Raw genomic sequence first — 27,819 nt, forward strand, 5'->3', positions numbered from 1 at the left:
CGCCCCTCCTCCCCGTCCCCGCGCCCGGCCGCACACTCACCATTTCTAGTTCCTGGGCCTCCCGAGTCCCGCCTGCAGCTCCCACCACCTTGCAGATCACAGATGGACGAATGGCGGAAGTGCAAGGAAGATGCGATGTGAGTGAACTTCCGCATAGTAGCAGAGCGTAGCCCCACCCACCCGCTCCCAATAGCCCCACCCACCTGGCGCACAGCTCCCGAAAGGACAGACACTTGTCACGACATCGCCCCCTAGCGCCTGAGGTGCACAGGCCTGAGCCCAAAGCAGCCAGATCTCCTGTCCAGGGACATTTGCACTGAGAGGCAGCGCTGAGAGTCCCCAGGGAACAGTGGTCCTTCCTTGCAAACACACACACTTAAAAGGCACCTAATGACTCTGGCTCCATTTTCATCTTTGTCGACAACTGGAGTGTCATGTGTGGATTTTCAAAAAGGTGCACAGGCTGAGGGGTCAGGGATGCCTTAGGGCAGGGGTGGGCAACCTTTTTGTGAGTGCGTGCCAAAACCAGCAAAATCTCTGTCTCAAAATTCTTCTGCGTGCCAACCCTAATTTTTTGAGAACATGTTACTCCTAGTTGATATCTCTTAAGGTGTACGTATGTGAATAACCTTGAGAAATAAAATTAATTCGAGCGACAAAAACACAATATATGATGATGAAAAATACATTTATTTTTTAATGTATACATGTACACTGATAGTCCAACAGAAAACTTTATGACTCCGTTTGATATTATCAGTGGGACTTTTGCTGCTGCATCACTGATGACAGAGATTTTACATCAGGTTTATATTTCGTGACCTTCAGAGATATGCACGAGCTACTACTTTCATCCATCAGGCTACTCCTATTCCGAGACTTAACAAAATTCATCACTGAGAACAAAGATTCACAAGCGTATGTGGGTGAAAACATGGAGAGTAACGCTGTTGCAAAGTTTTTTAAACAAAAAAAATTTTTCTGGAATGGCATTCCAAGTCCTCAATAGTTCGTTTTTGACATTTCTCTCTGGTACTCCTGTCTCTAACCACTTTTTTTTTCAATGTTTTCCAAGTCAACTCTAAGGTCAATAAATTTCTGCTTCCAAATTGAGCTACTCTGAAATTTAATCAACTGCATTTCAAAGTCAGCCGTGTCTATCCATGAAAACAATTGTAAGTTTAGTTCCTCCAGTTTCATGCTGTCTGGAAACCTCATGAATTTTGCTGTCTCTTCCAGTTCTCTGAATTTCACAAATCTTGAGAAGAACTGCTCAATAGTTGACTCGATGTTGTTTAAAAACAGCTTTTGAAGGCTTTGACAGTCTGTTCTGTCATCTTTTGGGAGGTCTTTGATGTGCCTCTTGAGGTTTGGGAAATATCTAAATCTCTCACCATCCACATCTCTCTTAAAGACTTCCAGTTTCGCCAGAACCGGTTTGGCTCAGTGGATGGAGCGTAGGCCTGCGGACTGAAGGGTCCCAGGTTCGATTCCGGTCAGGGGCGTGTGCCTGGGTTGCGGGCACATCCCCGGTAGGAGGTGTGCAGGAGGCAGCTGATCGATGTTTCTCTCTCATCCATGTTTCTGGCTCTCTATCTCTCTCCCTTCCTCTCTGTGAAAAATCAATAAAATATATTTAAAAAAAAAAAAAGACTTCCAGTTTCTTTTCAAAAGCCTTTATGTAACCAAACATAACATCGTGTCTTGCCAGTTCCTTGAAATTTAACATTTAAGTCATTCAAATGTTCACAAAAATTGTAAATGGAAGATTATAAGAGAGGGTTTCGCGTGCCAGCAAAGTTACTGACATGCCATGTTTGGCATGCATGCCAGGGGTTGCCCACCCCTGCCTTAGGGTGTTATCCTCCCAGAAATACAGTCAGATTCCCAACAAGAGCATTGAAACCAGAAACAAGCCATCATTTCCAGCGTGAAAAGTGATTTCTGCGTATTTAGAAAGGTTAACTTTAAGAAAATGTTTTTCACATGAAAAAATGTGTTCCCACTGGTGATTCAGTCACGCTCCTCTGAGGCCATGAGCCACCCCTTACTTGTGGTTGTCTTGTGGGCAGTTCCACAGACCTACCCAGAGCAGGGAGATGGGCCAGGCACAGAGGTCACCAGGGTGGAAGGCCCAGGTGTCCAGCAATGGGCAACCAATTGTAGGGTGGGGCCTGGTCCCCAGGGTGACTTTTCCTCCTCCAGCTCCAGGCCCAGATAAGCAGCAAAATGCCAGGGCTGACATCAGGACCAGCTGCATTGAATAATGACCCCTGTCCTGGTGCCGGCCTGTCCATCAGTGGAGGCCACATCCCTGAATGGACACACCTGGAAGCTACAGAATATTCTATTCAGCTCTTCCCCTGGCACCTCCCCTGAAATCTCCACCCTTAAAACATTTAGGAAGGAGGACCCAGTGCGCTCTCCCTCCCTGGAGCACACCTGTACCTTCCCCTTCCCCTCCTTCTCCTCCTCCCCCAGGCAGGTTACCATTAGCTTGCGTTCCCAAGCTCCAAGGGCACTTCTGTTACCTCCTTAACGCCTTTCCTAAGCCCATTTCTCCTAAGAATTACTTCTCCTACCTCTGTAATTAACCATTAAATGTTCTCTTACACTTTGGGTCTTGCCCTGTATTCTTACCCAGCTCCAGTGCTGCAGGCACATTGTTCCGGGGCCTCTGTGGTGCTCCTGGTGCCCGTCACCCACTGAGGAAGATCCCCGCGGGGCGAGAGGCGGCAGGGAGCCTTCTCTCTCAGCTCTAATAACTAAGGACCGGAAGCTCACTGTGACCAGGACCTCCCGTGAACGATGGACAACCTCACACCGTCCACTTCCAGTACGAGGTCACCGAGGGGAAGGTCTCTCCCTGGGATGCAGTCCTGTGCAGCCAGAGCCTGTTTATAAAAATCCCAGGTGGAGTATTAGCTGATGGGAGCAAAGACGGGTTGTCAGCACTGCTGGAGTTTGCAGAAGTGAAGATGAAAGTGAACTATGTCTCCATCTGCATCCGGAAAAAGCAGGGAAGACAGAGATCCACTCCTGAAGATCTTCAGCTTTTTGGGCTTTGAGGTTGTAGACCAGGCCATCCCTGTGTACCCTCTCGGCCAGATGTGATGTTCATGGTTTACCCGCTGGACCAGAACTTGTCCCATGAGCACTAACGGTCAGAGGATGCTTTGTCCAAGAGCCACAGTGGGGACAGAGGGGGTTAGGCAGCCCTGGGACAGAGGAGGGGGCTCCTCGCTGACTAGGGAAGGACGCTGAGGGGCTCAGGGTGAGGGCTGCCTTTTGTATTCTTGGTGTTGACTCGTTGAAACTGTTTTCCATAAAGAACAGCATAAACATATTATTCACATGTGACCACCAGTAGTAAATGAAGATGTTTATGAAGTGGCCTTCGAAGCTTTCTAAACTGCCCTGTGTGATGTGCTCTATCTAGCCTTTGGGAAGGACATTGCCTAGAGGGGGAGGGACTATCTGGGTTTAGGCCAAGACCTGGAGGAGTGGTGAGTAGTATTGTCAGCCTCAGACCCCCCAGCTACTGGGCTTTCTCTTTGGTTTTAAGACTTGTGTATTTCCTTTCCTTGCTTCCTGTCACCCCAGGAGCTCCTGAGTATAGGCTTTGCAGCCGTGTCCTCGAGTTGTTTTTTGACGCCCCACCTGGGCTTCTGTGTGCATTTGTGTCCGGCCTGGAGAAAGCAGGCCTGACCCCCTTTTACAGCTTAGTGTTATTCTGGCATTTGGTTAAACTGGCTTCATCTGTGAAATGTTATCAGTGCATTTTGCAGAGGGACATTCAAGTTCACTCCCACCACCAGGGCTTTCTTTGGGGTGCCTGGGCCCCTATAAAACACTACCCAAGTCCAATGCTCAGATCATGGCCAGTTCTTGCTACTGGCTGCATGGCCCAGGCCCCAGCATCTCCTTCCTGGGGTCACAAAGAGCAGAGAGGAAGAGGAATGGCGATTCAGGGCCTGGCGATTGAGGGAGGGGAATCTGTTCCTAAGGACTGAATGCCTCTGCCTGGCTGAGTGTGGTGCTAACTGCATACCCCTCCCCACAACAGGTTCTGAATAGTGCCTGAGACCCTGCTCCACGGGCCTGGGGTTGTAGAGGTGGCCTGCCCTTTTCTGTTTTCAAGGTACATCTTGTTCTAAAGGGAGAGGAAGGGAGAGAGATCTAATCTGGGTGAGGGGGGTGGGAGTGTCAGGAAGGCAAGTGTGTTGTGTTACAGTGTCAATAAACTGATTTAAAGGTAAACAATCAAATGTCCTGTTGTGGCCTGTGTTCTTCTCCAGACTGTGTTCTCAGTTCTTTATCAGAAGGACGCCAAGGTGGTGGAAGAAAGTGTTACACATGTAGAACAAGTTTAACACTTTTATTGTTTCATATTGTTTTTAATATGTGCACATACTGTTTCAAGATGAGTTTTCACAAATGCAGTTACACCACCATCAAGACGGAAAACACTCCATCAACCCAAAAGAACACAGTCGTGGTGGTGGTTTTTACTGTATTCACTTTTGAACAGGGATTTGGTACAGGTTCCTCCAAACCTGGAGCTTTTCCAGAATGTCATGCAGTGGATCACCATGTTGTCTTTTAAGTCCTGTTTATAAACTTTGACACTGCATTTGCAATGGTACAGAATTATACAAGGCTAGCAGCGTCCTTCTGAGCGAAAGCTTTTGACTTTGGACAATACGGCACACATTAGGACTTCAAAATGGAGATTCTACTGTTATGAGTTATGTAAATCGGGACAAGATTTCTGCTTGCCTGTCTTCATTTGCATGGTGGGAGGAATGATGGGGGCAGGGGTCATAGTAGATACCAATGATCATAAAATCATAAAATATCTACACCGCTAGGAAAACAAATTAGCACTGAGAGAAAGGAGAGGGACCAAGACTCGATGTCCTTTGCTCTTTAAAGAAGTAAAAGAAATACCTTTTCCCCCATGTTTCATAACATCTCCTGGAAGTGTAAACATGGAAATGACCCCTGGAAACAGCAAAAATGAACATGGATGGCTTGGTGCCTTCTGCTGAAAGAAAAAACCTCCAGCTACTCTTCTCATCAGAGACACAGAAAATGTCCCACATTGAAATCCTTTAAAGGCTGCTGTTACTGTTACATTTCAGGCGTTTATGGTTTCTGATCATGCTTATTTTAATTTATTCCACCTCATTTCTCTTTTGCTGCAGATGTGATTTTGTTCGTCTTTAGCTGCAGGAACTAAAAATACATGACTGAAGTTTTTAATACTTTGAACAAATAAGAAACTAGTCTGGTCCAAACATTATAAGTATACAGATAAGAAAAAATATAATTTCCCTGAGGAAACCATGTCTTAATTGTACACACATGACACCTGTGACTCAGAGTGTATAATAATTAGATGGAAAAAATGACAAATTGATCTGAAAATACATAATTACTATGGGATAATTAAATACATCATCAGGAAATAACAAAACACCATAACATTTCTTAGCATAAGAGTGGTTGGGAAACAGTTAATGTTTCATTAAAAATTACATAAGCATTGTCCTAGACAGTTTTGCTCAGTGGATAGAGCGTAAGCCTGCAAACTAAAAGATCCCGGGTTGATTCTGGTCAAGGGCACATGCACTATTCCAGGCTCAATCCCCAGTAGAGAGCGTACGGGAGGTAGCTGATGAATGATTCTTATCATTGATGTTTCTATCTCTCTCTCTCTCTCTCTCTCTCTCTCTCTCTCCCTTCCTCTCTGAAATCAATAAGAAAATTATTTTTAAAAATGCATTTATTGCCATAACCGGTTTGGCTCAGTGGATAGAGCATCGGCCTGCGGACTGAAAGGTCCCAGGTTCGATTCCGGTCAAGGGCATGTACCTTGGTTGCGAGCACATCCCCAGTGGGAGGTGTGCAGGAGGCAGCTGATCGATGTTTCTAACTCTCTATCCCTCTCCCTTCCTCTCTGTAAAAAATCAATAGAATATATTTTTTTAAAAATGCATTTATTAGGAAAAATGCACATAATTTTAATCACATACAACCCAAGATAACTGAAAACGTTGAGAAATTAGGCTCAGCTGTGAGTGACACCACACATCAGAGTCTGCCTGCAATGAGGAAAGTGCTGATTCTCACATGGGAGGACTGGCTCAGAGCCCTCACTGCAGAGGGTGGTACAAGAACAAACTGTCACGGGGCTCCTTGGCACTGCACCATGGCAGCTGTCACAGTGGGATCTAAATCACAGTCAGTAGTAGAACCAACAGGACAAGATGATTTCTAGTCAAATTAGACTTCATGCACATGCAATCTAGAGAACAGTGTGCACCCTTCAGAAAACTGCCTCAACCATGGCAGTCTGCATTTGTTGCCCGGTGGACACATATGGGCTTGCAGGAAAAGCCATCCTATGCTGGATATTTAATGTTGAATTGTGAACATCTGTAAAGCTTACACCCAACATCAATGGAATTAAAGCAGTGGCTGGCTGTTTTGAGGATATTCTTGGCTGGCAGGGTAAAGATGAGGAAAAAAACTAAAATATTATCTTCTTAATATGAACTTCATAGCACAATTCGCAGCCAAAAGCAACACACACACACATACACACAAAGCATGAATACACAGGGGGACTCTAACTATGAACAGTAACTATGTAAAAATATATGGCAAATAATAGTGAACCTCAAGTGCAATTGAAAATTAAAAAAGAATACATATGTGTGTAGGGCCTATTCATTCAATACCTGTCAGGGCACATTACTGGTCAGGGGACTTGGCAAGACAACCCATCAATGTTTCTCACATCGATGTTTCCCTCTACTTCTCTCTGCCTTCCTCATTCTAAAGCATCAAATTAAAGAAACTAATAAAAAAAGAATGAGTACTGATAATGGCCAAATATGTCAAAAGCTTACAGGACTTCTTTAATGCTGTGACTTTGAGGGAGTATATAACTGCCGAGTAACACTCCCTCCACATTCTGCGTGGAGTAGGGTTCAGTATCTGAAAGAGGAGCCGCACAACAAATGAGAGAGAAATGACGCGAGATAATTTTGCAATATCGGGGGACCAGGCGGGCAAGTCCCGAAGGACTTCCACCCATGCTCAGGCCACTCCGATCTTTTATTGATCTGGAGTAGCCCTTAGGGTAAAGGGGTTTCAATGACACACAGATCAGCAGACAATTTCAAGGAATAGACAAAGTATCTGATTAGCTCATCAATAGATGATTTCCAGGAATAGACAAAGTATCTGATTAGCTCATCAATAGATGATTTCCAGGAATAGGCAGAGTATCTGATCAACAATATTCAACAAGGATCTAAATAAGTATCTAAGGAATTAAGTGAACTAAGGTGGGGATGATGCTTCAACTATTATTACCTAAATTAACTGGGTGGTTCCTAGATTAACTGGGTGGTGCACAGTTCTGACCTTTGCTAGGACTTCAAAGGTTACTAGCTTTTGGGGGTCTCTGTCTAAACTCAGCTAGTGAAGACAATGAATGGACTCCAGCATATAACTTAATTTACAGCAGGCTTACATGTACCAGTTAGTTACATTAATAGGATTTCCTTCCAGTGCAGTTTTCTAGCTACTCTGAAAGTATGTGTTAAAAGTTTTTGTTAAGTTTTTTTTTTTAGTTGTTAATTATACAGTGTACATTCTCACATGGTATTGTAGGGATATGAGGCAACATGAAGGTTTTCCTACATTTTTACATTCAATACATTTTTACACTTTGAGTTTTTTCATGACCTTTCTGAGGGAAAGGGACAGCTGAAGGCTTTCCCACCTTCTCTATATGTATTCACTATTTCTCTAGGTGCATTCTCACATGTCCAAGAAATGCTCTCCCACATTCCTTATGTTCATATACTTAGTCTTGGGTGTGAGTCCCTCCATGATTTTGTAAAGAACTAGGATGGCCAAAGGCTCTTCTACAATCTTTACATGACAGGTCTTCTCTTCAGTGAGTTCTGTCATCCTTTACAATAAAATGGAAGAAATGAATGCTTTCTAAAACTCTCACATTTCTACGGTCCATCCCCAATATGGATAATCATACATGATGGCAGAGCTGAGAGATAAATGAAGGCTCTTTGCTATTCTTTACATTAACAGTGTTTATCAATACATTTGTTTTCACATGTCCGGAAAAACTAGTTGGAACCTGAAGGCTTTACCACATTCCTTACATTGCTATGGTTTCTCTCCACTCTGAGAATTTTTGAGAATTTGAAAGGATCTGAGATGACTGTAGGTTATCCCACATTTTTTTCATTCATAGGGTTTCTTCCCAGTATACATTTCATGATACTTAAGAGGAAGGATAACAAAAAGGTTTACTTCATTCCTTATTTATGCGGCTTCTTTCCATTATGAATTCTTCTATGTCTTGAAACATGTGACATCCAATGAAAGGTTTGCCCACACTGCTTACATTAAGGTTTTCCCCTATTATGTGTTCTTCCATGCTTTCTAAGAGACTTGCAGAAACTGAAAGCTTTACCACATTCCTTACATTTACAGAGCTTTTCTCTACTGTGTGTGTTTTCATGTCTGGTCGCATGCAGGAGGCAACCAATTGATGTGTTTCTCTCACATCAATATTGCTCTTTCTCTCTGAATTCCACTATCTCAATGGAAAAATATCCTCAGGTGTGGACTAAAAAAACAAAACAAAACTAGGATGGTCAAAGGCTTTTCTACAATCTTTACATGACAGAGCTTATTTTCAGTGTGAGTTATTTCATTCCTTATGATTTCTCTCCACTATTAAGAGTTTTTGTGATTTTGAAGGGAACTGGGATGAATAAAGGCTTTCCCCCACAGCTTACATTCATAGGGATTTTCCTTATTATGAGTTCTTTCATGACATCGGAGGGAAGTTGGATAAGAGAAAGCTTTACCACAATGGCTACATTCATAGGGTTTTTCCCCAGTATGCACTCTTTCATGAATTCTAAGGAAAGCAGGATAAAGGAACGTTTTGCCACATTCCTTACATTCATGAGGCTTCTTCCCATCATGACTTCTTTTATGTTTTCCAAGAGAGCTGAGCCAAGTGAAGACTTTCCCACATTCCTTACATTCATAGGGCTTTATCCCAGTATGAGTTCTTTCATGATTTTTAAGGGAATAGTGATGATGAAATGTTTTACCACATTCCTTACATTCATAAGGCTTCTTTCCATCATGACTTTTTTTATGTTTCCCAAGAGAGCTGGGAGAACTGAAGGCTTTCCCACATTGCTTACATTCATAGGGTTTTTCCCCAGTATGAGTTTTTTTATGATATTGGAGGGAAGTTGAATGAGAGAAAACTTTGCCACAAAGCTTACATTCATAGGGTTTTTCCCTAGTATGAGTTCTTTCATGATCTAGGAGAGAAGACTGATAATAGAAACCTTTACCACAATGCTTACATTCATAGCATTTTACCCCAGTATGAGTTCTTTCATGACGTCGACGGGCAACTGAAGAAGAGAAAACTTTTTCACAAAGCTTACATTCATAGGGTTTTTCCCCAGTATGAGTTATTTCATGCTTTCGAAGGGAACAGCAATGACGGAATGCTTTACCACATTCCTTACATTCGTGAGGCTTCTTTTCTTCATGACTTCTTTTATGATTTCTAAGAGAACTGAGCAAACTGAAGACTTTCCCACATTGCTTACATTCATAAGGTTTCTCACCAGTGTGTGTTCTTTCATGGTTTCTAAGAGAAGTAGAACTGAAAGCTTTACCAGATTTCTTACATTGATTGGGCTTTTCTGCAGTATGTGTTCTTTCATTTTCTCCAGAGTACTTGGGAGAACTGATAGCTTTGCCACATTGCTTAGTTTGATATGGTTTCTCTCCACTATGAGTGTTTTTGTGAAGTTTAAAGCAACTGAGACGACTAAAGCCTTTCCCACATTGCTTACACTCATACGGTTTCCTAGGAATATGTGTTCTTTCATGATTTCTAAGGGAAGATGAATAGTGGAAAGCTTTCCCACTAGGTCTGCCTTCATGGCTTTGAATATGTTGGTGACGCTTGAAAGCTTTCTCAGGTTCCTTACATTTATAATCATTTTCTTCATATTCCTGACACAGGTATAGGTTGGGATCAATGTGAGAGCTCAGGTGGTTATTCAAGGATAAATAACCCATGAAGATTTGCCTACACAACTTGGATTTCAGTTGTTTTATCTCAGTAGGAGTTTTCTTTCTTTCATTATGATTTGGAATCTGGCTGAAGTTTTCTCTGCTTTGACTACCATCCTTCCTTTTACAGGGTCTCTCTACCATATGACTGCTGTAAAAATCAGAAGCATATTATTAATACTCTGTTAACAATTTAATATTTATTAATAGCATGACAATGACATTTTCACCATTCTCAAGGGAAATTCAGCGTATCTGGATATCCAATATTTGAATGTAAATATCCTAAAACCTCTGAAATAGGTTGGATCATAGATATTATGAAAACACTTATAGTCATTAATGGTACTTCTGTATACTGTTTCCAAGTGTAGTTATTTTTATACAGTAAATATCTAGACCATATTTCAGAAAAAAACATTTGGATGAGAATATTGTAAGAGTCAATAAATTTAAAACTGGGCTGATACAATTGGATTACTTGTTTTAAAGCTTCTTTTGTGGACTGGGCCCATGTGGTCAGTGGTTAAGCATGGATCCACCCACCAGGGGTTTGCTGGTTCAATTCCCCAAAAGGGAATGTGGCCAGACTGCATACTTATTAACCCCAATACAGGCATGCAGGGGGCAGCCAATTGACGTTTCTATCTCTCCCTCTCACCTCCACACACTAAAATCAATAAAAACATTATTTTCGCGCCCCCGGCAAGGCTCAGTGGTTGAGCACCGACCTCTGAACCAGGAGGTCAGTGTTCAATTCCTGGACAGGGCATATGCCCAGGTTCTGGACTTGATTCTGAGTGTGGGGCGTACAGGAGGCAGCCTTAAATAATTCTCTCTCATCTTTGATGTTTCTCTTTCTCCCTTTCTTAAATAAATAAAAAAACATTAAATATATAAATAAAGAAAATAAATATATAAAAACATATTTTTTAAAAAAGCAATGATGCTCTTAATGCTTTCTCATGTCAATGCGACTCACCTAAGACTCATCCCATGATTTTCATACTGATCTTCACTGTCATGTTCTTCACATTTTTCTTCCAAAATACATGCTAGAAAAAGCATTATAAACTATTAAAGAATATTAAAAATGATTAGATTTCAGGTACACAATGAGCTGTGACAATGCCCAGTTTATCAATGTATTCATTCCCCTTTCCACATTTCCGTTCTTAAAACAATATTGATGAGCAAGCAACATTTGTTTTCTAATTGATTAAATAAGTAAGAAGGTGTGATCACTACCTACTGATGCCAGGTTCCAGAAGGTTTCTTGCATCACATCTGTGTAGAGTTTTTTCTGGTTTGGATCCAGGAAAGCCCACTCCTCCATGGTGAACTCCACATTAACATCCTCAAAGGCCACTGTGTCCTAAAACATCCCCCATACGTATACAGGAGGAAGGATGAGACAGATAACACAAGAGATCTATATATAACTCATAAGTTCATATATGACATGTGCCCCCCAACATTCATTCTATGACTTGGGTGTCAGACTATTATTTATTGGCCACACTTACTTCCTCATGAACACATGGAATTATTGCCATGTGGTTTTTTTTATTGTGATCACTTCATTGCTCTCTAATGTCAGGGTAAAGAGCACTTTGAAAAAGATAACAAAATATGTCTATTTTAAGTACATCAATTTCTGGTGAGAAAACTCATCTCCTTCAGAACCACCATATGATGCAGCATTCCAGGAAGCACACTATCATATCTGTATAACGTTTTAATGACTATGAATACAATAAAGGCCTGGAAGGTTTTTCTTCTTTTCCTAACATATGTTTTATTGATTTTAGAGATGAAAGGAGAGGGAGAGAGAGATAAAAACATCAATGATGAGAGAGAATCATTGATCAGATGCCCCCCTACATACCCCACACTAGTGATGGAGCCCACAACCCAGGCATGTGCTCTGACCGGGAATCAAACCATAAACTCCTGGTTCATAGGTAGATGCTCAACCACTGAGCCATGCCGGCCAGGCTAGAAGCTTTTTCTTCTATTCTCATTACCAAACACGAGAGGCCAGGAGGTATGTGAAAATTCAACTTGTAACAAAATGTAATTGGTCATATCATCCTGAAGTACTCCAGATTATTATAAGTGTTTAGCTCTACCTGGTTGAATGAAAATATTATTTTGGAGAAGTATGAATTATCATTTGTTTATATAATATTTATTTCTGACTCAGTTTGACCTTCTTTTGCCTGTCTCATTTCATGGAGCTAAGAAGTTATCAGAGTTAGAGCTTAGGCATGAGGAAAGCAGGGCAACTTAGACTCTACAAAAGTCCTCCCACTCATGAGCCTGAGGGTTGCTTAATACAAATTTTTAGGACACATAGATCACACAAAAGAAAAGTCTTTGCAGCAAAACTGTAACACTGTAAGCTGGGCCTTGACCTTGAGGCACAATTTAAGACTTGACATGTACAATGGCCTTCATTGCAATCCATAATATTTTCATGATGAATTGGCATGATTACAAAATACATAAGGTGCCAGGGGAGTATTAAAAATATCAGGGGGAACATTTATAAAGATTTGTCTAACCACTATTTTCTACACCTGAAATGAATACACAATAAAATTAAATGTAAATTGTAATTGGAATGTAAACTTTAAGTGGAACATATATGGTGTTCATGCATAGGAAAAATTAATATCACTAACATGTCCATACTACCCAAAGCAATTTATACATTCAATGCAATTCCTATCAAGATACCAATCATATGCTTCACATAACTAGAACAAATATTCCAAAAATTCATATGGAACCACAAAATACCCCAAACAGCCACAGCAATCTTGAGAAAGAACAACAAAGCTGGACGAGTCACACTGCCTAATATTCAATTATACTACAAGGCCATCTTAACCAAAGCACCATAGTAATGGCATAATAACAGATGAAAATCAATGGAACAGAACAGAAATCCCAGAAATAAACCCATGGATTTATGGTCAAATAATACTTGACAAAGAAGGCAAGAGCATACAAAGAATAGACTACTTTAGTCTATTCAATAAATGGTATTGGAAAAATTGGGGAGATACATGCAAAAAAAAAAATGAAACTAGACCAGCTTCTTACAACATACACAAGAATAAACTCAAAATGCATTAAAGACTTAAAAGTAAAGCTCAAGCCCTAACCAGTTTGGCTCAGTGAATAGAGCGTCGGCTTGCGGACTGAAGGGTCCCAGGTTTAATTCCGGTCAAGGGCATGTACCTTGGTTGCGGGCACATCCCCAGTAGGAGGTGTGCAGGAGGCAGCTAATCAATGTTTCTAACTCTCTATCCCTCTTCCTTTCTCTCTGTAAAAAATCAATAAAATATATTAAAAAAAAAAAAGTAAAGCTCAAAACCATAAAAATCCTAGAAGAAAACATAGGCAGTAAAATCTCGAACATTTCTCCTGGCAATTTTTTTTCTGATATATCTCCTCTGGAAAGGGAAACAAAAGAAAAATAAACAGCCCTAACTGGTTTGGCTTAGTGGATAGAGCGTAGGCCTGTGGACTGAAGGGTCCCAGGCTCGATTCCGGTCAAGGGCATGTACCTTGGTTGAAGGCACATCCCCTATAGAGGGTGTGCAGGAGGAAGCTGATGGATGTTTCTCTCTCATCAATGTTTCTAACTCTCTATCCCTTTACCTTCCTCTCTGTAAAAAATCAATAAAAATATATTTTGAAAAAAGAAAAATGAACAATTTGGACTATATCAAACTAAAAGGAAATCACCAACAAAATGAAAAGACAACTAACTGAATGGTAGAACATATTCCACAATGAAATGTCTGATAAGGGGTTAATTGCCCAAAATGTATAAAGAACGAATATAATCCCTGGCCACTATGGCTCATTGGTTAGTGTCTTGGGTTCAATTCCCGGTCAAGGGGATGTACTTGGATTGCGGGTTCAGGTTTGTTCCCTGACCCAATCGGTGTGTGTGGGAGGCAGCCAACCAATGTGTCTCTCACACCAATCGATGGTTCTCTCTCTCCCTTCATCCCTTCTTTCTAAGAAAACAAACAACTAATGGAAAAACATTCCTCAGATGAGGATTAACAACAAAAATTTATACTACTCAACATCAAAACCCCCCACAATCCAATTAAAAAATAAGCAAAGGACCTGAATAGACAGGTCTCTAAAGAGGCATATAGATGGCCAATCCAATTAAAAAATGGGCAGCCCTGGCCTGGTGACTCGGTTGGAGCACTGTCCTGTACACCACAAGTTTGTGGGTTCGCTTTCTCAGTCACGGCACATATCCCAGTGGTGGGTTAGATTGCTGGCTGGGGTGCATATGGGAGGCAACTAATTAATGTATCTCTCTCTCCCTCTCCCTTCCTATTTTTCCAAAAGCAATAAAAAACATATCTGGAGAGAATTTTTGTTAAAAAAGGATATAACTCTATAAATATATCAGCATATACACACACACACACACACACACACACACACACACACACACACAGTGGGGCCTTGACTTACGAGTTTAATTCGTTCCATGATGGAGCTCGTAACTCAAATTACTCGTATGTCAAATCAAAAAGTGAACAAGTGAGACACGTGATGCTGGGCTGATGTTGTGGTGTTCACTGTGTCGTTCGCTGCGCCAACTAGCGGTGGGGTATCTGAAGCTGGCTTGTAACCCGAATTTTAGCTCGCAACTAAAAGCAAAAAATCGGCCGAGAGCTGGCTCGTATCTCAAAAAACTCATTAGTCGGGACCCCAGTGGGGGGTGTGCAGGAGGTATGTATATATATATCTATATATAGATATATATCTATATCTATATATAGATATATATATACAAAGTAAAAAATCAATAAAATATGAAGAGAACATAGGGATGGCCAATAAAAAAGAAAAATGCTAAAAGTCACTGATTATCAGTGAAATGCAAATTAAAACTACACTGAAAAATCACCTCACACCTGTCAGAATGGCCATCATCAATAAATCCACAGTTGACAAGTATCAGTATGGAGTTTCCTCGAAAAATTTAAAATGGAACTGCCTCATGACCCAGAGATTCCACTTCTGGGAATATATCCAAAGAAACCCCAAAACACCAATTCAAAAGAAAATATGCACCCCTATATTCATTGTAGCATTATTTTTAACTAGAGGCCTGATGCATGAAAATTCATGCACTGGAGGGGGGTCCCTCAGCCCGGCCTGCCCCTCTCACAGTCTGGGAGCCCTCAGGGGCAGGAGGTGACCTGGTGATCAGAGGAAGGCAATGCCCCATCACACCTCTGCTGCTGCCACTGCCGGCAGCGCAAGCCTCGGGCGGCCCTGGGTGGCTAAGGGGCTGAGGGGACTGGGGGACTCCGGAGGCAGGCAGGGCTGAGGAAACTGGGCGCCACCATCTTGTGGCTGTGGGCACCGCCATCTTTGAAGGCGTGACAGTCAGTTAGCATATTCCCTCCTTATTGGCTGTGGGCGCCACCATATTTGTGATGGCATGAGGGTCAATTAGCAGATGCCTGCTTTATTAGATAGGATAGACAAGATTTGGAAGCAGCAAGCCCTGGCCGGTGTGGCTCAGTTGGTTCAGTGTCATCCTGTGTACCAATGGATTAGCCATTCCATTCGCAGTGGGGGTACATGCCCAGGTTGTGAGCTGGATCCCCAGTAGGGGGCATGCAGGAGGCCACAGATAGATGTCTTGTTCTCACATCAATGTTTCTCTGTCTCTCCCTCTCCCTTTCTCTTTCTATATCAATACAAAAATGTTTTAAAAAAATTTTTAAAGAGAAGATCTGATAGCTGCTCAAGTGCCCACCATAGGTAGATGGATAAAAAAGCTATGGTAGCCTTGGCCAGTGTTGCTCAGGGGTTAGAGCATCAGCCCCCACACAGAGGTGTCTAGGGTCCAATTCCCCATCTCGGGGTTGTACCTGAGGCAGCCCAAGCCTTCAGGCAACCAGCATGCGCCTGCCCCGCTGCCAGGATGCCCAGGAGGAAGGTCAGTTCTGCTGAGGGGGTGGCCAAGGAGGAGCCCAGGAGGAGGTCGGCAAGGTTGTCAGCCAAACCTGTTCTTGCAAAGTGGAAGCGAAGCCAAAAACAGGCAACAGGGAAGGATATATTTGCAGACAAAAAAGAGCAAATGAAAGGGAAAGGGGGGACAAAGGGAAAGCAGGCAGAAGTGGCTGACCCACAACTGACCACCTGTGGAAAACAGAAAGACCAAAAGGAGGAGATGCCAGCCTCCAATGAAGCAGACGAAAAAGAAGCCAAGTCTGACTGATATCACGTACCATGTCTTATCCGTGGGCCCTGTCTCCCTTCTTGTACAATCCAGAGGAATATTTTTATCAACTATTTTGTAAATGTAAGTTTTTTAGTAGCTCTAGAAACATTTTTAAGAAGGAGGGAATTCCACCTCATTCCATTTTTTAAAGTGTAAATGCTTTTTTTAAAAAAAAAGATGAAATCATTTGCTGCTTGTTTCTTTTTCGGTACAACCAGAAAAAAAAATGGAATATTGAATATGGGAGGTTTTGATTGTCTTGGTTGTCAGCTTAACATTTCATAGATGGGGGTAGTTTTTATATCCGATAATACAAAGCATACTAAATGGCAATTTGGGATCAGTCATGCATTTGCTATGTCTTGAACATTTTTTTAATATATATTTTTATTGATTTCAGAGATGAAGGGAGAGGGAGAAAGAAAAAGAAACATCAATGATGAGAATCATTGATTGGCTGCCTCCTGCACGCCCCACACTGGGGATTGAGCCCACAACCTGAGCATGTGCTTGACCTGGAATCGAACCATGACCTCTTGGTTCATAGGTGGATGCTCAACCATTGAGCCATACCAGCTGGGCTATCTTGAACATTTTAAATTACTTCTATTCACATGTTTTTGGTAGAATTGTTTCCTAAAGAAAACCACTGCTTGACCTGGGCTCTCCCTATCAGAATTTTGTGCCTCTGTAACATCATTGATGTGGCAGTTTTCCTAGTACGTTTGTTAATGTGCAGTGAAAGATTGGAACTTTGATTATGTAGTATATATGATATTAAATTGTGAGTTAGTGGGACTTTGATGTAACAGCGTATCAACATTTGAAGATATTGGTACTTGATACTCTACTAAGGAAAATTAGCCTCCAAATTTTAAGCTGGAAAGTCACAGGAATAACTATTTATAAAAGAATCAACAGCATAATTCCCCTAAATGCTGATCCCCAAAAGAGATCAATATCCCATTGACATCTGTGTGTGGGGAACAGAGAAAAGGTTCCCACTCACCACTTCTGATGCAAAAAAAACACAAAACAATGATCTATTCAGTAGAGCAATGACAAATAGGAAAACCTCTTATCTTAGGTCCAGGGAGAGGAAGGAGTAAGACAAACTGTCTGGTTCAGCCCTAAGTATTTTTTTCTATAGTGGATCAATAGTGCTTGTTCATAACACAGTGCATAACAAAGTACCTTGTCTGGCACTAGCTGGTTTGGCTTAGTGGATAGAGCGTCAACCTGCGGACTGGAGGGTCCCAGGGTTGATTCAGGTCAAGGGCACATGCCCAGGTTGCGGGCTCGATCCCCAGTAGGGGGCCGTGCAGGAGGCAGCCGATCAATGATTCTCTCTCAGCACTGATGTTTCTATCTCTCTCTCCTTCCCCCATCCTCTCTAAAATTAATAAAAAATATATATATTTTTAAAAAGTACCTTGTCTGTAAATAATAGTGCACATTAGCAAACCCAAAATTGCTTATTCTAGAAATGCTTGCTCACAAAGTTCATTTCCTGCTAGTATCAAGGTACTAAGATTTGGGAATAACCCCATAAACTTAACATAAATAAGTACCTCTGTTTGCATAAAGCATTTATGCACACAATACAGTATAGATCAGCCGTGGGCAAACTACGGCCCTCGGGTCAGACCCAGCCCGTTTGAAATGAATAAAACTAAAAAACTAAAAAACCGTACCCTTTTATGTAATGATGTTTACTTTGAATTTATATTAGTTCACACAAACACTCCATCCATGCTTTTGTTCCGGCCCTCCGGTCCAGTTTAAGAACCCATTGTGGCCCTCAAGTCAAAAAGTTTGCCCACCCCTGGTATAGAGCAAACTCCTATTTTCCTTTATAGATGCTATGATTTTGTTACATGTTCAGCCTATGCGATCAGGCCCCAAACACCCTGAGAATTGAGTCTCTGCTGTGCTTCCATGGTAGACAATAATTCACAGGTGTACTCAACTTTTTGTTTGGAGAACTGAGCCCATCCTATGTTATTATAATCAGAGACATCATTTGGAAGCTTGCTCCTGGCTTCCTCCAAATTATTAATAAATTTCATTCAGTATTAAATAAGAATAAGACCATAGCCCTGGCTGGTTTGGCTCAGTGGGTGAAGCGTCGGCCTGTGGACTGAAGAGTCCCAGGTTCAATTCTGGTCAAAGGAAAATGCCCCAGGTTCGATTCCAGTCAGGGGCACGTGCCTGGGTTACAGGCTCGATCCCCAGTAGGGGGCTTGCAGGAGGCAGCCAATCAATGGTTCTCTCTCATCATTGATGTTTCTATCTCTCTCTTCCTCTCCCTCTCCCTCTCCTTTCTCTCTGAAATCAATAAAAACATGTATTTTTTTAAAAGGGGTAGTTTTCAGAGTAAAAGTGAACAGACACATAATTTAAAAATGGAGAAAGAAGCAAAACATAATTAAAAGAAGATGAAAGATCACATATAAAAAATGTTTATTACTTTGGTATTAGGAGAATATGAAAAAGCTCTGGTGTAAACTGATACTGAATTATAACATTGTACACCTGAAACATGTTAATAACCAATGTTAGCTCAATTTTTTTAAAAGTGCTGTAAACTGATTTTTTTTAATCTGGAGGATTTATCAATAGAATAATAAATAAAGCAGAGTATTACACAATATGCAACATTACCTATTCTAAAACTGTTATTATCTCCTGCACAGGTAGGTGGATGCCCACCCAAAATTTGGTTCAGATGTGTACACAAATAACAACACACACACCTCGAGGGTATGAAAGGGCTTGACTTTCATAATGGAAGTGTCTGGGGAGAGCAGGGCAGGCCTCTCAAGTGGCTGAGTGTTGACCTATGAACCAGGAGGTCACAGTTCGATTCCCGGTCAGGGCACATGCCTGGGTTGCAGGCTCGATCCCCACTGGGGGAGGCAGCCGATCAATAATTCTCTCTCATCATTGATGTTTCTATCTCTCTCTCCCTTCCTCTCTGAAATCAATTTTAAAAAATATTTAAAAAAATAAAAATAAAAGGAGTCGGAAACTGGTCTCTGGTCTGTCTTGAAGGAGCTTAGAAGCCAGCTTTCAGTCCTCAGAAGGAAAAAGCCAAGAAACTTAAAAGCAACAACTTTTCTATCAGACAATTGAGGTTACAGGGTCTCCAAAATAAGAAAGGCAAAAAAGCAGTCATTTCAACATATGCCCAGAATATATGTAGAGAAAACTATTCCTTTGACTTACATCGAGGGTTTAACTGAGGCAAAAGATTCCCAGAACTCTTTTGCCAAAGGGGCAACTCTTAGAGAGCTGCCCCAAAGTGGAAACATGTGAAGATGGTGCCAACTGTTGGTTGGTGCTAAGATGACGTCTGTGATGAGTTCTGATGATTGTTGGGCCCCTTCCACTATCAGAGACATTCCAATTAAGACATGAAAAGCAGCATCTCTGCCTGAGCTACTTCGACTCAGCTCCATTGTATACAGATGAGAGGATGTGTCCCTAAAAGTCTATGAACTCCCACTGCTTTTCATTCAAAATTCTAAGAAGCTCCTGAGAAAGCCTAGGGGTATGGGGGACCTTGTGCAGCTCCAGGCATCTCACAAGAGACAGAGGAATGAGAAGACAATCCTCACCTGCAGGAGGCTATCCCCGAGGACCCCTGTTTCACTTCATCATGTCCAAGGGGATCTCAGTAGCTGTCATGAGCCACTGGATGCTGTTTCCAGGTCCCCAGGCAAAAGGGATTCTGAGTAGGTGGTCACATGCTCAGGGCTATCTACTTTCAAGTTAGCTTCTAAGTAGAGGTAGTTGCAGCTCTGATGACATATAGTGTGGGGCCCAGGGCAGGTTCTTATATCAGAAGCCAATGGACACCTTAAGGCAGTGGTTCTCAACCTTCCTAATGCCACGACCCTTTAATACAGTTCCTCATGTTGTGGTGACCCCCAACCATAAAACTATTTTTGTTGCTACTTCATAACTGTAATTTTGCTACTGTTATGAATCGTAATGTAAATATCTGATGTACAGGATGTATTTTCATTGTTACAAATTGAACATAACTAAAGCACAGTGATTAATCACAAAAACAATATGTAATTATATGTGTGTTTTCCGATGGTCTTAGGCGACCCCTGTGAAAGGGTCGTTCAACCCCCAAAGGGGTCGAGACCCACAGGTAACTCCAGGGGTTAAGACAGGAGGCCACTCAGAGCTGCCTCAAACCGATTGTCGGACTGCAGTGGGAAGGCCAGGGAGGGTTGGGGGACAGGAGGGAGGGGAGTAAGAGATCAACCGAAGGACTTGTATGCATCCATATAACCATAACTAATGGACATAAGACACTGGGGGGTAAGGGAGGGCAGGGGCTTGTCAAGGGTGGGGGGGAAAAAAGGACACTTATGTAATACCCTTTGTAATACTTTCAGCGAAAAATAAAAAAAAATAAAAAAATAAAAAAAAAGACAGGAGGCCACTGAAGTCTCTATAGAGAAGAATTCTCTGAGGTCACCAACAAGAGTTCCAGCTATGTGACAATTTAAAGAGTCTTCAGCCTTTGTCATAGGGGTGCCCATTCAAGATGGGCTAATGTGCAAGTAACAGCACTAACGGGTTTAAGCAGAATTTGTAAACAATTTGGAACAAAAAAATGTAGTAGATTTTGTGCGTGCTGATGGGGACAACAGCTATTTCTTCATGCCAGGGATGGAGTGAGTGAAGTAACTTCCAAAAACTGAACAAAGTTAACAAGGCCTCACATAATATGCATCCATCCACTTTTGCTACCCTCTTTTTTCAATATTTGCATGTCCCATATGTCCTCAGAGGAGGATGCATTGAATGGGATGTACCTGTGTTCTTGGAGAAACCAAGATGCAGTGAGGATCTTGCCTGTAATGAATGCGCGGGAGGGCAAAGCTGATGAAGGTCCATGATGCACCAGAAAAGGTGTATCATCTCTTCAGAGGTGAAGGCCAAGTGCAGCTGAGAGCCTATTAAAATGGGCTCTCAACAGAACAGGCTTGGTCAAATCTGGGACAGCAGAATATTTACCGGTTGATCAGCAGATGAAGTCAGTAATAATGTTGGGGACTGGGAAAAAATATCTGTTTGGTGGGACCACTGCCTGAAAGTTACAGTAACCCACAGTCAGGTGTAATCCATTATTCTGTGGTTTAAGAACAAGCTGTTCAAAGGAGAATCGTTGGGGATAATTAACCCTTCACTAACTAGGTTATGTGTACACTTTTCAATCCTTCAAGTACCAGTCTCATTTACATTGGCCATACTAATTTATTTGAGGGGTTTGGCCTATGGGGTCCCGTTTAGTCAAGCCATTTCGACATAAAAAAGACTTCATTTAATTTTAATTCATGAATCATTGGTTCAGAGTTTCTCTCCTCAGTATGGGATATTTTAGAACAGGTGTTATGATCATGGAGAATTTAAGCAAGACAAGAATTCTGACAATTAAAGAGAAACACTGTCCTATTCATTCACTATGTTATATTCATTTAGCACCACCTAAGATCATCAATGGTACCTGGCTTAAATTTAGTGCGACTCCAGGTATAACTGTAATTTGAGGCCTAATACAGATGAACTGCTTGAAGGTTTGTGAATAACTGCATTACAGCAAAATTGATTCAGAACCTATGTTGTAGAGGCCCCAAAGCCAAGTAGTGTACCTTTACCTGTTTTGTTGTGTAAATTTTTAAATATAGTTTAATTTTCAATTGGTTCTAATTCTGAATATTTGTTTTTCTTTTTCTTTTTTTTTTGGGGGGGGGGGGGGGAGGCATGCCTCCTTCCTTTTGTCCTTCCCTGATTTGAGTTTTTGTTGGACATACTTGGGGGAGGGTGTCCTCTCTACCAGGGCATTTATACAGTTTTTCCTCCAGAGGGCCTCATAGCAGAGTCATCAGGGTTAGGAACCTCCCCATGACAAGTAGTTGCTTTGCAAGTTTTAAAGAACCTGGAGTTGCCCTAGCCGGTTTGGTTCAATGGATTGAGCATCAACCTGCAGACTGAAGGGTCCTGCGTTCGGTTCTGGTCAAGGGTACATGCCCTGGGTTACAGGCTTGATCCCCAGTAGGGGGCCATGCAGGAGGCAGCCAATGATTCTCTCGCATCACTGATGTTTCTTTCCCTCTCCCTTCCTCTCTGAAATCAATAAAAATACATTTAAATAAAATAACATAAAGACCCTGGAGTTAAGTCAGGTGTGAGGCTGTACCACAGTGAGGCCATGGGTTTGTCCCCTGAACCCTGAGGGTCAGGATCTGTGTTGCAGTAAAGACAGGGGCAGCAGCAGTAGAGGTACTAAGAGTCCTGGGGAGCCTTCTGGTATTAGAGGGGTGGAATGGCTGCCTTTCCTTCTCTTCTCTTTCTCTCTATTTAAATAACTGCTCTTTCAGAAGTGACCACCTGATTGGCACCTCTTGTACAGGTGTACTCACCCTCTTCAACCCTCATACCTGGAGTATGTCTCAGCTTCACTCCAACACACAGATAAATTCTGGCAAAGACATCAGGACCACATTAAAGAGGGCCCAATACCATACTCTGCCTGCCAGTTGCCTAGAAATGCATGAAAGCTCCCACTCTGGAACATAGAATTGAGGCACAACAGGCTCACCAATGCCACATGGGACAGCAAAGTTCCCACAGGTCAGCAAGTTTGAGAAACAGAAGTCAGACCCACATGGCTGGTAATGTTGGCATGTGCTATTCCTGGCAGCAAGTTCAAAGGGTCATCTGCACAGGTGTGGATGTGAGTGATGCTGGTGTGTCACGCCCCTCACACCCACACCAGGAGAGCAGGACAAGCCTTAGGACTCACATAGAGGTCTCAAAGGAGGGCCGGGGTGGCCTCTCAAGCAGCTGAGACCTGGCTTCAGAGCCAGAAATAGAGCCTGGTGTGGTCATGTGGGGCTTCAAAGATGGGTCCGGGGCAAGAGTTCTGCACAGGCAGGGATTCTGTGGTTGGAATCACCTGCCTGCTCTATAGGAGACATGACCCAGGCTTTCTTATCAGCTTGTTCAAGTGCGAGGCAATAGGGACAAGAGCGGCTGAGGCTCAAGCTGTCAGCAGGCAACCACCAAAAAATGCCTAGTCCAGCTGCTTATCACAAGGCAAGAAAAACCCTGTGGAGCTTGGGCTTTGCTGGGGAGTCAGCTGCCTGGGCGGGGTGTAGAGGTCTGTGCAGGCTCTAAGGTGTCAATGACTGAGTTGTGTGGCTCTGAGGCAGGGGTCATTCCCCACAGTGTCCGTGAACCTGACTGTGCCTCGCTCAGGAGAGATCTCCTAAACCCACTCTCTGGGCTCCATGCAGCCCCACCCCCCCGACTCCTGGTGGTTCCACCTTTCAGGGGTCTGAGCAGAATCCAGGTGCAGGGCTGAGGGCCACTCCACCCACCTTCCCCAAAGCTTGATGGGCACCTCCCCCCTCAAGGGAGATTCCCTAGCCCCACCCTTCTGACTCTAGGTGGCTCTGTCCTGCAGAGATCAGGTTCCTGGAGAATCTGGCACAGACTGAGTTGTGTGGCTCTAGGTCTGGGGCCATTTTTCCTTCCCAGGCACCACCTGTACAGAGTCCTCCCTTCACATGGCCAAATTTTGGTTTGTTTGCACCTGATAAACTGCTGGCCTCATCCTGAGGACTTCCCGAGGCTCTGCCCCACCACAAAGGTGTGCGAGCATCCAGGGGTAGTGGCTAGACTTGGTATACACTGGGATGTTTGCTAAGAAATGATCAAAACTGTATTGGAGGGGACTGGAGTAACAAGTGCTGGAGGGACCAGCATATGTGGGCAGCGAGTCTTAAGTTGGACTTTTCTATCCTGCAGACTCATTTTTTTTTATTTATTTAAATATATTTTATTGATTTTTTTACAGAGAGGAAGGGAGAGGAATAGAGAGTTAGAAACATCGATGAGAGAGAAACATCGATCAGCTGCCTCCTGCACATTCCCCACTGGGGATGTGCCCGCAACCAAGATACATGCCCTTGACCGGAATAGAACCTGGGACCCTTGAGTCTGCAGGCCGACGCTCTATCCACTGAGCCAAACTGGTTAGGGCTATTTATTTATTTTTAATATATATATTTTTTTATTTCAAAGAGGAAGGGAGAGGGAGAGAGAGATAGAAACATCAATGATGAGAGAGAACCATTGATTAGCTGCCTCCTGCACGACCCCTACTGGAGATCAAGCCCACAACCCAGGCATGTGCCCTTGACTGGAATTGAACCTGGGACCCTTCAGTCAGCAGGCCAATGCTCTATCCTCTAAGCCAAACCAGCTAGGGCCTGCAGATTTATTTTTTTTAAATGTAGAAATTCATATTCTTTATTTTTATCTCTTGTACTTAGGGAACCATTCTAGGCTTTAATTCCTTTAAATAATAATAGGTACAGACTGTTATAATAATAGGTATAAGCCATACAAAATGTAAATTTCCAAATTTCTTGCTAACTAAGAGGATATTCATCTAGTTTGCCTTTCCTCTATGTCTCACCCCAGGGGTATTTTCAGGAATAAATAACATATTCAACAACGCAATAGGGGTATGAGTTTAGCTACTAAAATATATTGACGTTTCAGAGCTTTACATAAGCTTTTAATAGTTGTCCTCACATCAATTAAAATAAAAATGCAGTTGCTACCATTTTAAATGTTAGAGGTCTCTAAAGACATGCCCAGACAAACACTGATCTAAAAGTAGTAAAAATGTGCCTGAAAACTTAAATACCTTCTTCACACATCTTGAGTTTCTATAGCCTAAAAAAAAAAAGAAAAAGAAAAAACTATTTGCTTTTATAATTTCCTTGATTTCTCACCTTGTACCCTTCAATTAACTGATACTGTCAGAATCCAAGTTCTCAGGGAAACTAGATTCAAAGGCTGCACTATTCGGTGGATAAAGGATCCAAAGGAAAGAAACACATACATTGGATTCAGCTCAGATGAGCAGCCTGCTCCCCACAGGACAGAAGGGGAGCCACTTTCAGAAGGTTCCACATGCTGTACTCTCCAGATTGAGACAGAAAGCACCCCCGGAGTGGGCCAGTCCCTGGGGGAGGAGCGAGGGACACCTGAGCAGCCCCGGGAGTGAAGCTCCAACACTCTCTTCTCCCCGGGGAATAATATAAATGTGGAGGCAACCAATTGATGGGTCTCTCTCAGTCAATGTTTCTCTCTCTGTGTCTTTTCCACTCCTCTCTCCCTTCCACTCTCTCTAGAAAACAATGGGGAAAAAATATCCTGGGGTGAGAAATAAAATATAAAAAAGTTTGTTGTTGAACAATATGCTCTTTTTTTAAAAACAACAACAACAATATGCTGTTTTATGCAGGCAGCAACCTCAGAGGTCTTGTGTTGACTGTGCCTTTTTTTTTTTTTAATATATTTTTATTGATTTTTTACGGAGAGGAAGGGACAGGGATAGAGAGCCAGAAACATCGATGAGAGAGAAACATCAATCAGCTGCCTCCTGCACACTCCCCACTGGGGATGTGCCCGCAACCAAGGCACATGCCCTTGACCGGAATCGAACCCGGGACCCTTCAGTCCGCAGGCCGATGCTCCATCCACTGAGCCAAACCGGTCAGGGCGACTGTGCCTTTTGATTGCATCATTGCCTCCTGGGCTTGATGAATCTGTTGTTTTCTAAATTTCCTGGCCTAAGTGTACAGTGTGATAAAGTCTACAGTCCTGCACAGTAACGTCCTAGTCCTTCATATTCACTCACCAATCACTGACTCCTGCAGAGAACCCTCCAGTCCTGGAGCCCATTCAGGGTCAGTGCCCCACACGGATGTACCATTTTCTACCTTGCACACCACATTTTCACTGCACCTTTTCATAAATGCTTCCTACCATTGCATTACAATTGCCTACAGCATTCAGTACAGAAGCATGTTGTACAGGTTTGGTGCCTAGGACTCACAGGCTACACCATATGGCCTAGGTGTGTAGCAGGCTACACCATGCAGGTTTGTGTAAGAGAACTGAAAACAACAAAACTGCCTCAGGATGTCCTCCCCAGGTTCAGGGGTGCAGGACTGTATGTAACTGCAGTTTCACCTCTCCCAGGAGTAAAATTTTAACCCAGTCACTCTGCAACTTGCTGTTCAACACTAATCTGTAGAAAGACTCCTGCTGTTCCTTCCCCTAAGGAAGGGTGACCCTGCCTGAAGCAATCCCCTCTTTTCTTTTACTAATAAGCCCTCAAAGCCCCTTCCTTTCTGCCAATTGTAAACGCCTTCCATTGTGAACAGCTGCTCTGAGATTCTATTTACTAGATGGGATGCAGCCCGATTCGTGAATGGGGAATCAAGCCAATTAGACCTTCCAATTTTATTCAGTTGAATTTTGTTTTTTAACAGTTTGAAAAGCACCACAAAAATAAATAGCCGATAAAGATGCTGTGACTCAGAGAAGGGAAGATGGCGGTTAGGATTCGGGGGAGAGACTGGAAATGCAGGCACGTGTTGCAGAGCTAGGCCTGGGGGACAGGGGGTGCACTTGAGAGCCTGCTCCACAAACATCTAAACTCCGGAGAAAAACGGGGTCCTTCTGGGTAGAAAGGAGGGACAGGGGGCCCCACAGACCACAGCTCCTCCCGTGCACGAACCGCGGGGACCGGGTCACCATTGTCCCCCATGACCCTCCACGTGGTCACCGCACCGACTGCGGAGCCGCGGGGATGAGGGTGCAGAGCTGCCCAGACGCGCTCCGCAGCCCAAGGCCCTGCCGCGGGGACACACTGGACGCCCGGGTCCCGGCTGGGCCCCACCCTGCGAGCCCGAGGGGCCTGCAGTTTCAGCGGAGCCCCCGGCGCCTCGGGTCCGCAGGCTCCGGACCTGACCGTGGAGAGACGGTCCCTCCACGGCGGCTCCACCCGCCCCTCCTCCCCGTCTCCGCGCCCGGCCGCACACTCACCATTTCTAGTTCCTGGGCCTCCCGAGTCCCGCCTGCAGCTCCCACCACCTTACAGATCGCAGCTCCACACAAGAGGGCAGAGCAATCTTAGGGTTTTAAGGGCAAGGAAAGTGCCGGCCGGATCTCAGCCGCAGCCAGCAGGCCTTCTGCGCGGTTGCAGCTATAGGTGCCCCCACCCGCTCCCAATAGCCCCACCCACCTGGCGCCCAGCTCAGATGACCGACACTTCTCACGACATCGCCCCCTAGCGCCTGAGGTGCACAGGCCTGAGGCCAAAGCAGCCAGATCTCCTGTCCAGGGACATTTGCATTGAGAGGCAGCGCTGAGAGTCCCCAGGGAACAGTGGTCCTTCCTTGCAAACACACACACTTAAAAGGCACCTAATGAATCTGGCTCCATTTTCATCTTTGTTGACACTGGAGTCTGACTTGTGGATTTACAAAAAG

The 27,819-nt window shown here is 43.3% G+C and overlaps 2 protein-coding genes and 1 pseudogene across 3 annotated transcripts in view; 1 reads left to right on the top strand and 2 right to left on the bottom strand.

Annotated features, from left to right (window-relative positions):
• The window catches only part of LOC106694701 (zinc finger protein 14-like), a 16,002-nt gene extending 15,892 nt beyond the window's left edge, over nucleotides 1-110 (bottom strand). Inside the window, exon 1 of the mRNA XM_023745794.1 lies at nucleotides 41-110. Within this exon, the coding sequence (XP_023601562.1) occupies nucleotides 41-43 (3 nt within the window). The 5' untranslated portion in view covers nucleotides 44-110. The remainder of the gene's footprint in view (nucleotides 1-40) is intronic.
• Nucleotides 111-3,161, top strand: LOC102419053 (annotated as a pseudogene).
• Nucleotides 3,162-7,381: 4,220 nt separating this feature from the next.
• LOC102437150 (zinc finger protein 14-like) lies at nucleotides 7,382-27,549 on the bottom strand. 2 transcript variants are annotated; one of them, XM_023745793.1, is made up of 4 exons: nucleotides 27,374-27,549; nucleotides 11,408-11,530; nucleotides 11,138-11,229; nucleotides 7,382-10,306 (listed from the first exon to the last, which is right to left on the bottom strand). In XM_023745793.1, the coding sequence occupies exons 1-4, from the start codon at nucleotides 27,374-27,376 to the stop codon at nucleotides 8,782-8,784; spliced, it is 1,743 nt and encodes a 580-aa protein (XP_023601561.1). In that variant the 5' UTR covers nucleotides 27,377-27,549; the 3' UTR covers nucleotides 7,382-8,781. The 2 variants fall into 2 exon arrangements, with proteins under 2 accessions (XP_023601561.1, XP_006104609.1); XM_006104547.3 differs by having other exon boundaries at nucleotides 11,138-11,210; nucleotides 11,404-11,530.
• Between the last annotated feature and the right edge of the window lie 270 nt (nucleotides 27,550-27,819).

This window comes from Myotis lucifugus, unplaced genomic scaffold (genome assembly GCF_000147115.1).
Source record: "Myotis lucifugus unplaced genomic scaffold, Myoluc2.0 scaffold_583, whole genome shotgun sequence".
Classification (NCBI taxonomy): domain Eukaryota; kingdom Metazoa; phylum Chordata; class Mammalia; order Chiroptera; family Vespertilionidae; genus Myotis; species Myotis lucifugus.

Bases quoted from the DNA above. Each gene is read 5' to 3' on its own strand.
- LOC102437150 (XM_023745793.1), bottom strand. The intron at 11,230-11,407 runs GTAGGTAGTGAT...ATTCTTTAATAG, and splicing joins CCTTCTGGAACCTGGCATCA to TTTATAATGCTTTTTCTAGC. The intron at 10,307-11,137 runs GTGAGTCGCATT...TGATTTTTACAG, and splicing joins AATCATGGGATGAGTCTTAG to CAGTCATATGGTAGAGAGAC.